This window comes from Apteryx rowi, unplaced genomic scaffold (genome assembly GCF_003343035.1).
Source record: "Apteryx rowi isolate R43461 unplaced genomic scaffold, aptRow1 scaffold_691, whole genome shotgun sequence".
Taxonomy (NCBI): domain Eukaryota; kingdom Metazoa; phylum Chordata; class Aves; order Apterygiformes; family Apterygidae; genus Apteryx; species Apteryx rowi.
Window position 1 is genome coordinate 343,580 of NW_020450973.1, and position 12,056 is coordinate 355,635.

The window sequence follows — 12,056 nt, forward strand, 5'->3', positions numbered from 1 at the left end:
TAATATTAATCTTGAATAATTTTAATTTTCTGATTAGAAAGATGACTATAAACCTACTTATAACTTTGTTTCATTTACAATTTTTGTGCAAAATTACCATTGACTGAGAGTAAAAAGAGTTTGGAGTACAAATTTCTGTTACTTAGATAGTGAATGACAATTAGATGCTTTTAATTTACAGCTTCTGTTCTTGGCTCTGAAAATCTCGGTCCTAACTGGCCAGTAGTTGTAATTAAAAAAATATTTTAGAATAAGTTATGTCATTTATGCTTACCTAGCATAAAAGGCTATGAAAAAATGGTTATGAAGAAAAATGACACAAAAAGAGCTCTAAACTAAGCAGTTACAATCTTCTCTGGTACTTCTTTAGGTACATGAACGTATGTGTGTGCATTTTATGTATGCTGAGCTGAATATGCTCACTCTGTTATCCTTTTCAGCATTTTATTCCCAAGGATGGAATAAAATGGAATAATCTCTGTATTATATTGGCATTATACCATATCCAACAATATGACTCTTGGAAACCTAGGCAAGAGAAGAGGTTTCTTATTTACGCCTGGAAAAACTTAGTGTTCACTCACATGCTCTCTCTTATTACTGAATGTAGCTGTATGATCCACATTCAATAGGTTGTCAGAGCCTAATGCAGGTGTTCATAACAAGTAGGTGTTTATTCCATGGAGGTCTCACTGCTGGCAGTGGCCTATCTGCAGAAAAGTTAACACACAAGGTAATTCTAATACTTATTACTACCAGTTATATTTCTAATAGTGGCCCTCAGTTAGTGTATAAATATAAAGTCTGGTTGTTTTTTATCATATTGCTGGATTGCTTAGCTAAAGGTATCTGATAAATGAAAGAGAAATCATGAAATACAATGCAGAACTCACCAAACATGAGTTTCTAATAGACTGCTGTAGGGAGGCATATTTTAGACTTGTGGGTTTTGCCCAGTATCTTCTGCCACAGTTCCAGGAAATTTAGTCCAGGGAAAGTAAGGAAGAATTGAACTCCTTCCCATCGATGGGACAGTTTTGCATTCCCAGAAACTCGGTTCCAACCTACTTACAGTTTATGGAACCTATATAACATCTTATTTGCTCACAACAAACAAGAACCCAGTGCAGAGTATGGGACACTAGTTTTATGTGTTTATATAAACCTTATTCTTGGATTAATCTTTATGTTCTCAAATAGTTGTTATTTCTAGCCACTTTTCAGGGTTAGAAAACAGAAAGGGTAAGTATATATTGTATTTCATCCTTACTAAATATATGGTGCAGGGGAATGCAGGAGCATGTGAATTATCTCCAGTGGTTCCCTTTCTAGCATGAGATACCATTACATTTTCCTTTTTTGGGACTTGGGCATGAAGATCACAGCTGAGATGATAATATACAGAATATAAGAAATACTCCATAGAATTTTAAAGAATATGCATTTCCTTTCTGGGCACAAATTACCCCTGGTATTCTAATTATTATCTAATTGTTTGTCTGTTTTTAAAGGTGAAGCTGTGACTGGAGAATTATCAAAGCTCCTAGATGAAATCAAATTGTGCCAAGAAAAGGAATACTCTTTTGAAGATCTGTCTCATACAATATCAGACCATTATCTGGACAATTTTAGTAAAGTATCAGAGGAAGAATTTATGACCAGTGGAAGCCAAACCAAGCTTAATGTAGTAAGTAACATGGGATATAAAGAAAATATATTCATTTTTATTTGCTTTACTTTCTGCATATTCAAAAAAGAAATAATCAGCAAGAATAATACAAGTCTAATAATGTAACAGTGAAAAACAATACAGCATATGCTCATTACAGATTTAGAATTTATTATTTCCCTTAATTTACAAAGGTATTACCAGAATTAAGAATGGCTTTGCTGGCACCACTAACATGAGCAAAAGTTCAGACTAATTGTCCTTTTGAGCATGGAAGGTGTTGGAGAGGGTTTTATGAGAAATCATTGAAATCAGTCTGCATATTACTATACCTGAAACTAAATGCTTGCAGAATTAGATAAGAAGCGCTCAAACAAATAAGAAGCTAAGCATCTTCAATTATGATTCATATACATTATATTATTATATGGCTCTTGCAATAGGCTAATGTTATTACAGGCTGAATGGGTGATACTGGAAATTGTTGTGGTTGTGATACTTCAGCAGTTTCCAACTACAGCTGAAAATTTGATTTCATTAATACTCTTCCTGTGAATAAAGTGCTATAGGATTCATTTTTTTCATTCCAGGGTAACAAGGCACATTTTTAAAAAAATGAATTTTCTCTTCTTCAATAGGTAAAGTAAATAGGATTGCTCAGGGAATAATACATAGAAGAGGGAGAAAATGAAAAGTGCCAACTTTCAATTCATTTTTTTACACGTTAAGAACAATTATGCTCTCATATGTGGGGGAAAAATGCAACGAGTTAAGGGATTTTATTTGCTAGAAGATTTATTATAATATATGTAGACAGAATGAGATTTACAAAGATGGATGGGTGCCTAAAAGTACAGTAAATATTTTTGTAAAACCCTTCTAGATGCTTGAGTGATTAGATACATAACTCATGTTGAAGTCAGTCTTCACAAGCTACTGATCTCATTTAAGCATTTTTACAGGTCTTTCTAGTGTCTTTCTGTATTTAGGTGCCAACTGCTATTTAAATCTGCTCAGCCTCTATTTTGCAGAAAATGCAATCCATTAATCCTGTCTACTCTGACTGAAATTTTTGCAGGCCTAAATTAAACAGAATGTGAATAGGAAGTGTTCAGACACTAAATCTGTAATTTACATGCAGCAGGCAAATACAAGGCTAAATTAGGCAAATATATTTGCTGAGATTGTATTCATTTGTGTATTGACCTAGAGGTGAAAAAAAATCTTCAAAAATGGGAGCTTGTTACTAACAATTTTGGGGGAAAAGCCTGTTTTTTTCCTTCCCCCAGCTTAATCCTAAGAAAAACTATTTTAAAATTTAGACTACATTGCTTGATCCCACATAAGAAAGATTTTTTAAGGTATTATGGGAATGTTAACAGACTCAGTAAATCTAAAGGCACATACAGTCAAATCTTAATGGAGTATTTCATTACATTTCAATAGGTTGCAATATTCTTTTGATAGAATGATTTGATAAAGTAGAGTATATCTTAGAGTTATGAGTCACTTAACTTCAAGATTTTTTGGACAGGGTCAGTAGCACCACATTTCATGACTATATTGCATGACAGATACCTGCCATGGTGAACTTCATAGTTCTGTTCTTGTAATTATCCAGACTGGGATCATTTAAGGCATGTTTCAGCTGTTTCCCACTAGTGCATCCAGCTTTCCTTTCAAAGAAACTAGAATCAGGGTGATGGTGCACACTTCCAACATGAAGTCAAGATGCAAGGCAGAGCACATTTTTTCCTAATAAAGACCCAGCTATACAGGCCTGTATGGAAAGGACTCTTTGCTGTAATTTGTGATTATCCTGTTTCATCTAAAAGATCCATTTCATGTTTTTAAAGTATTTTAAGGTCACTCAGTCTGTTCAGTTGCTTCCTAGCTGCCTAACAGCCAAACAGAAAGTCATTCCCAGTTTTGAGGTGGTGCCTCCCAGTTTTGAGGAAGTGCTGCCTTCCCTTGGGTGTACAGACTCACTGTACAGTGGGTGGTCTAAAAACCCACACATGCTGTAGGGAGCCTTTCAGGAGTAACCAGGAAGAGATATGTTTAGCTCTGAAAATGGGTGCAAAGGTTAATGCTGCCAAACTATCCTCGGGGCAGGACAAATGAGCTTGGTGGTGGAAGAAGTGAAAGTGTAGTCAGGACTGAAGAAAGCTAAATGAGTATTTATGTATAAGAACACAGAGATACAGGGAGAAAGAAATAAGTGGAAACATTTATAGATATGGAGAGTGAGAAATAGATTCCTGGATCTGTATTAGAAAGGAGAAAGATTCTCACAACTTTTTTTGACTTTAGGTTTCACCTCACTGGAAAGTTTCCATAAATTATCTCAGTAGGGCAGTGGGTTGTCCCCTGTTAAATGCATTCATTCAGTTCACACTCATTGCTGCTGCAGGTGCCAGGGACAGCATATGGGAGAGAACTGCACTAGGTGTCCCTGTACAAGCTAGCACTTGCTTCAGCTTCAGTTCAGCAGCTGCTCCCCTAACATTCATTCTGACTGTGCCAACTTGCCAACAACTACTCTAAACGGGTGCAGAAGTCAGGTCCCTGTTGGTAACGTGTCAGATGATGCCATTTCCTGCACAAATTTCGGTTCCAGAGACCAGGACCAGTGCAGACTTTTCAACTACACGTATAGTCCAGGTGACCAGGACAGGTTCCAAAACCCAAGTTGTGACACTTTGTGACCCCCGGGGAGAGTCTCCAAAGGAGCTGGCTGCCAGGAGATAGCTTTTTCCCTGCCTTTGCATCATGCTATTCTTCAGAAAATTAACAGGCCAAGACTGGGGAACTTCAATGGGGAATAGTAGTAACTTGTGGATCAAAACCTGATCAGATGGAGAAAGGAGCAGCAGGAGCTGCCTCCTGAGCCTAGCATGGGCACATGGAAGAGAAAGCAGCAGGAAGCAGGTGTGTTTGGAAATGTTTTTTAACAACTGATTCTACTGGAGGGCCAAATCGCCTATGACACTATTCTGGCTGGATAAGGTTTAGATAGATTCAGGACTGCAGGAAGGAATGTTTGCCAATTTAGGATCCACAGTCTGTCATTCTCCCTGAATCTGAGTGCTAACCTCTGTTCTTTGAAAGATCGAGGCCTCACTGTTTTTCTTTAGCATAAGGGTAGTGGAGATGCCCACTTTTTTATGTAGTAATTTGTCAGTGAAAGACTTCATCTGGCAAGTGGAAATGTGGTGTTCAGTTCTCTCCATGGCATAAGGGAGGGTTTTAACATCCCACTTACAGTCCGCCAAATAAAAGGCCTTAAGCACCAACCTGTTGATCCCCTCCAGGATTTTACAATGACTGGAAAAATACCAAAGCAATTCTGAGAGCAAGACTTATGCCCCCCTTTTCACTAGTAAATTTTGTTTCTTTTCTGTCCTTGGTCAGTTGTCTTGCACTGCTTGTTGCTCAGTGGTACAGATCCTACAGAATACCACTTTTTCTTTTGAAGGAGATGTGGTTTCAAACTTCCTTAGGTCAAGGAAAGAATTGAATCCAGTCTTCCATTTCAGGAATTATTAATCCAACCACTCAGCAAGTGGTACCAATGTGTTTTGCACTAATGGACTTCCTCCAGCCTTAAGGAAAAGCTTTTCATCATGTTTTGCACTGAAAATATACACATTTTATTGTGTAATATGTTTCTCTTGACCAGTTGTGTGATATTTATCCTGGCCTTCAAAATGAGTCATGACAATGAAGATATTGTTATGATGAGAGCGTGCCTACTGTGTCACGATAGGTTGAAGAATGGACATTTTATTGATCCTATTTGGGGTTAGGTGGGAGATGTGTCCAAGCTGATCAGCCTATAAAGACTATGAGGTGTTAACAAAACCAGAGCTTTATGTGCTTACAGAATCTTAAAGTCAGACAGGAGGTAGAGTTTGCACAGTTCTGAGGTTAGGTGACATCTGAAAGAGATTTTTTTGGATCAAAAATTTTAGGTTAGACACCTTAATTCCAACTTACTTGTCGGCTTTGTATTGGCTCTAAGTTTCCATGGGACATGGAAGAATCGAATAGGAAAGCTGAAGGGCAGGAGCTGAGGACTGGAAGGGTCGGACATCTGAGAGGGGGGAGGGGACAGTGGAGCAGTAAGTATGAATAAGGAGAGTAAGAATAGACACCACGATGTAAATGTGAATAGGAGCAGATGAGCGGATGAGTAAAAATGTCCTCACCGCACACTTCCATTCTGGAAGCCGAAAGGTAAATTTCGGGTTCTGGAAGAGCAGACTGTGTTAGCTTCCTGAATGAGGAGGACAATTAATGAAGAGGACAACTGTGACCACTTGTTTGTTGAATAATGCAGAGTGAGATGAGAAGAAGTTACCTGATCATTTAATTGAAGAGCTCATTATAATGAATACACTATAGAAGGTCAAGTTAAAGCTACACTGGAAACTTTAGAATTTTCAGTGGTTGGTTTTGCAACTCTGGCTTTGTTCTAATATACATCTGATGTGCTGTCATGTAAAATATTATTTTCATGATTTGTTAATCTGTCCTCATTTGTCAGTAAAACATGTATGATATGAGTTATCAGACGTATAATATGAGTTATCAGACAACAACTCTCTGTTCACTCTCCACAAAATTAAAGGCCTGACTGAAGATAAACTGGGAATGTGGCTTGTTATGTCATTTCAGACAGCTCTGAAAAGGCATTCGTATACCTAGGCATCATTTTAGTTGGAATTCCCCAACTTTCTCAAAGGTGTCTTGTACACTGAATGCAGTTGAAGTGTGGATTCATAGATTTTTGCTCTCAGTACTCTTCTGCAATTCTTTTTCATTTTGGCCATTGTGACTCAAATATACTCTTTAATTCCCCTATGTATGGAAAGACCCGGAAAGTCCTGACAGCATCACAGACAAGCTGGGAGAGCTTTATACCCATTTATTGTTCAGTGGTGACATAGTACAGTTTTACTGTGCCTGCTAAATGTATAAATTGTCCCTCCACATAACTAACATCTTACTGTTCAGCAAGTTGGAAAAGGTGCTGTGTGCTGTGCTTCAAACCATGTTTGGTCAAATTTGAGATGGAAGAAGATGTAGGGGAAATCTGTGATTCTAACAGTCTAGATAACAGGCATTCTTTTTAAAAAATTAAGCCATTTTAAGCATGATTGCTAGCAAAATCAGCCTTTGACAATAACCTTTTGTAGTTTCAGTTTCTGAAAATACAGGTTTTTTAAATATTTATTTTCCAATAGATGGCAGTCTGGCTCAGTAATTTCAAGAACAAAAGCAGCCATCTTATGTAAGAGTTTTCCAACTTTTTTCATTGCTATATTAAAGTCATAGATTTTTAACAAGGTTGATGGAGCAAACTGCTTAAAAGTCTGTAATTCTTTTAAGAAGAAATTTTACTGAATATCATAGCATACATTTAAACTACAAACTAAAATCTCAGGGCCAAATTTAGAAGTATTTTATAGCGTAAAGGTTACATGTCAAGCGCGTATTCAAGCAATCTGTGCGAGTTCAAGAGCAGGTAAGAAAACTTAAACGGGTGTAACTTGCAAACCAGGGATCCAGAAGAATCAAGTGTGTCAGGAAAGCAAACAGAAGAATGTCAAAGTGCATGTTGTGAGGAATCTTCAAGAGCTCTGGCAAGTAAATTGTTTTAATTTAGACTCCTCTATTCTTAGAGTAATAACTAACATCATTACAGGTTTCTTGTCAGGTTTGATATTCCTGTGTATGTTTTCATGTAAGAACAAATTACTCTGAACATAATATTAAAAACAGAAATATGCTGCATTTGTAACAATGTGTTTTTTCATTATGTTTGTGAATGAGAAAAAGCAGAAAGGACAAATATGGCTTTTTTTATGCACCTAAAAAAAAATTCCTATGAACACTGCTGAATGATATGCTGCTTTTCATTTGCTTTGGACAGACTGTGACTGCAAAACAAAAATTTGTTCATATGAGCTTCTACACTCCCAGATATATATATACATATATATACAACTTCAGCATATTAGATGCAATGCATCTCAATCTTTTCATTTCATAAATTTGATATTTTAATTTAATGAACGTATTTAAGAAAAATATTGACTCTTAACAGAGGTTTGTCTTATTCTGTGTTCACAAGTTTATTCTATATCTACAATTCTCAATTAAGAATGAAATTGAAAAGTGTCATGTTCTTTTTAGCTTGAGCAACAGTAAATATATTCCATAGTTTTGGAAAAGTCATGTGAATATTGGAACTAAAACTGATTTTAACGTAATAAAAATCTGCCATATACACTTAATAAAATTGAAGCTGCAAATGAAAGTATTTTCTCCAGATCAGTCCATTTAATTTTGTAAAGATATTTATTTGCAATTTTTTGCTTTTACATTTATGCTATTGTGTTCAGAAGCATAATGCATAAACTATATGATAGATTTGCAAGTGCAAGTACCTTACTGTCTTTGGATGTGTGACATGAGTTTAGAAGAAGACCAAAGCACTTTTGTTCTGTTAACAGCAGAGTCATATATTAAAGGATTCTATTAGTTACTTGGAATAAATACTAGGAAACTTGAATAAGAAAATAATAAGGTGCTCCCACTTTTTGGCTTACAAAATAAATTTGAAGATAGTAAAAACATGTAGGATTATGGGGACTGCACTACAGAGGGATTTCACAGAAGAGACAGCAGTATATCTGATTAAATTTAATGTGGTTATATAATACATAATACAGGCTGGCAGCAGTAATTTAAATTTAAACACTAAGAAAGGTTCTGTATAGTCTCAAGAAAAAGATTTGGGTTTCATCACAGGCATATAAATGTCAATTTCTGCTTACTTCTGTCATCCAAAAAAAGAAGTTGATATTTATGTGTATTAAGAGAGAATGGAAAAATTATACTTTAAAAATTTTTATATTAACATGACTGAAAACATTGACCATACATATTCAAGGAGAAGATTCACTTTTAGCTCAAAAAATCAAACAGGTGAGGGTATATAAAGGCAATAAAAATATGATTGTGTTTGGTTTATATCTAAGGAGAGATTTCAAAGGATAGAACAGTTTTTGAAATAAGATGGCTAAGAATATGCATGGTACTTTAAAGTTGATTATTCATATTCATTTTGTTCTGTAATGCAAAGAACAATTTTGTTAAAAACCTACACATACAACATGAATAAAAGGAATTATTTTTAATTTTATGAAGTAACAATCAGTGGAATTTATTGTTAAAGGATATGGTGGCAAACAATTTGGTAACATGATTCAAAGAACCAATGATATTGATTACTTAACTTAATATTTAAATAAATAATGGCTGGGCTGAAATATTATAAAGGCTAAGAGTGACCAAGTATGCTGGAAGAAAGTGATAGCTATCTTGAATCAAAAGTTGTATTCTTTAAAAATATTACACACTTGTGCAAATGCATTACTGAAATATAAGACAAAATTTTGCTTGACAATGCTGATGAGTAAGCCAGAAACACATACAGTGGCTGAAGGTAATGAGAATACATCCAAAACACATTCAAGAATGATGCTGGTTACTTATTAATTAAGAAATAGTAAGACAATTAGGCCTGATTTTTTGGGACTGCATGGAAACAAGCATGCTGATATATTTAAATTAAATTATATTATATATTATATATATATTAAATTATATATATAATATTTATATAATATTATATTATATTATATTATATTATGTTGCTGTGTTTTTGTGTTTTGCTGGTACTTATGATGGATTTTTGAAATTATGCTGCGGTTCAGTATTTGGAATATTGTTGCTTTACTTAATTCCACTTTAATGATAGTGATAGATAATTTATTTGTTGCCAAGTTTTGACTTTGCAAGAATCATGTCATGCAAGAATCATTGTTGTTCTTTAACTCTTATATCCACTTTAGCTATGAATCTCATTTTACAAGCAAATACTGACTCTTATTTATGTTGGAAATAAAGATATGAAGGCCATCTCTCCCAGAAAAATATAAACTTTATTTTTAAAAAGATTCCCTTGTTGCAAAGGTTTACCCACCCTCTGAATATAAGATTATATAACTTTAAAAATTGTTTTTAAAGCTACCACCCAACTAAAAACAATCTGGTAGTACTAGTTTGTAATGCACACAGTGATATTTCCACTGAGAAGAACTGTTGCTATATTTTCTTTCATTAGACAGTTACAGCCTGACATTCAGTACCAAACATCCATAGTTTTTGCTGTTAGATATGAAATGAAATACTTGCTACAAATTACTTAAGAAAGCTGTTTCTGAATTCTGTCTAAGTATGAGGTAGTTATTACAAAGAAATAAAGGGAAACCTACCAACTTCACACAAATTATTGCCCCTTCTGTTGGGTAGTTTATCCAGCTAGGGAAAGTTCAGAAGTTTCTAAGGTATCGTTTTCTAACCCGTGGTTGATAATTATTAAAATAACTACTTACATTATTGTCTGTATCTGTAAGTTATGATATGTTTCAAATACAGAGTGGTAAAGATTTCTGTATTAGAGGCATTCTACCTGCAGCAACGTAGAGCTCTACATAGAGCTATTTGCCTGGTATCACTGTTCACAGCCAAGTGAATTAGCCTGCAGCTCCCTGCTACTGAGGTGTCCGGTAGAACTATTGCTGCACAGTCCTGCAATGTGGTATGGACATACCGTACGACACAGTCAGCTCTTAAGAATATAAAATCCTGAAACATGACAACACTTAGTATAGTGGAGTAAAGTATAACTATAGGGAGACACTGGCCAAAACAGTGGTTCATCTAATATGCATTTTCCACTAGAATGATTTTCTGGAATATTTAGCCAGCCTCTCCAATTATGTATGTGTGTGGCAAATTCCTTGACTATCAGATGCTTGCAGGAAAATAGCTTACAGACAAATGAATCTCTCTGAATGCTGTTATGTCTTTTATCTTGCATTGGTGAATCCTAAATGTATCTAATCCCTTTGCTTCAATCTGCCACATGATTTACCTCAACGACCACTGTATTACTAAGTTTTGCAGAGCATGTGAAGTATACATGGGCATTTTCTTTCATTCGATACATTTATGCTTGCATTTATTCTCATATAGTAAAATCTGACAGAACAGAAAAGAACAAATAGTTTTCATACATCCTCCTTAACTTGGAATACTTCGGGCTTATTCTTTCTTAAAGCTTGTCATTTCCTGACTAAATAATCCTAGCATTTGCAAGTTTATTTTGTATGTAAATCTTACCAGGATACCAACCACTTCACTTGCCCTGCTCTGGACTCTTTCATTTTAGCTAAATCTCTTTTACATAAGGATCTTGGATACGGGTATAGCATTTTTTCCATATAAAGTCATTATAATATAAGCTTTTCAGATCAAAGAGCTTGTTTGTCTTTATGGCTACAAAGCTGTATGTAAATTCAGAGTTCTCTGCAAATGACTAATAATACTTCATCTGCTCATGAATCCTGTTGGACAGCTATGTTTTCTTAAATTAACCTCAGTAGCTTTTTGCATTTTTTCACAAAGACCATATTGGTTCAGAGAATATCATACGTTGTAGTAATGAGCGTATATGTAATTTGAAGGCTACACTGTTTGATTATACTCATATGAATACCAAAAAAATCTAATAATCTCAACAGGATTAGCCAGGATGTGGGGACTCTAGCAGAACTGATCTTGAGATCACTTTGCCAATATGAAGTATATATTTACCTTAAATATTATTTTTTGTGTTATTCAGTGTTTAAAAGAACCTTCCTTTTTATCCATACTCATGCCATTTTCCTCCCATAACATGCCTGAGTAGTGTCCACCATTGTGGACATTGTTGCCAGGTTTACATAGCAGAACACCTGGCTCTTCCACTTCTTCCATGCCTTTAGTGCTCATCATCCTATGAGTATGCAATATTGTGCAACATGATGTGCATTTGACTGAAACAACAGTCTCCTACTTAATTTGGGATTTTCTAATCACTTCTGAAAAACATAAACAGAAAATAATACTAAGTAATTTCCACCCAGGCAGCTGGTTTGGCAATATTAACCTCAGCTCCCTGTTTCTCATAAGATTACAAAACCAGATCAGCAGGGGACCTGATGATTTCTCCTTTTGCTAGAATATCAGTCAACAGAGATGTTTCCCTCAAGCCCTGTTCTTCCCTGAAGGCCTCCTAAAAATCTGTCATGGAATTCTGCCATGTGTTTCTAACCTATTTCCCCTCTCCTCAGATTCTTCTCCAGTGTCCCGTCTCAAATCAGATTTGTAGGTTCTCCCTTAGAAGAGAACAAAAGGTTCCTTCCATCATGATCTTCCATGGTTCTCTTAAAGTTCCTTTTCCCCCTGATTGACCAGAGTGTCAGCAGTA

At 35.4% G+C, this 12,056-nt stretch overlaps 1 protein-coding gene across 1 annotated transcript in view; it reads left to right on the top strand.

Moving 5' to 3' along the window:
* Positions 1-12,056, top strand: part of LOC112975826 (ankyrin repeat and sterile alpha motif domain-containing protein 1B-like) — a gene marked incomplete at its 3' end in the record, with an annotated part of 178,553 nt that overhangs the window by 81,451 nt on the left and 85,046 nt on the right. The window contains exon 8 of the mRNA XM_026086400.1: positions 1,512-1,687. Coding sequence (XP_025942185.1) covers positions 1,512-1,687 — 176 coding nt within the window. The remainder of the gene's footprint in view (positions 1-1,511; positions 1,688-12,056) is intronic.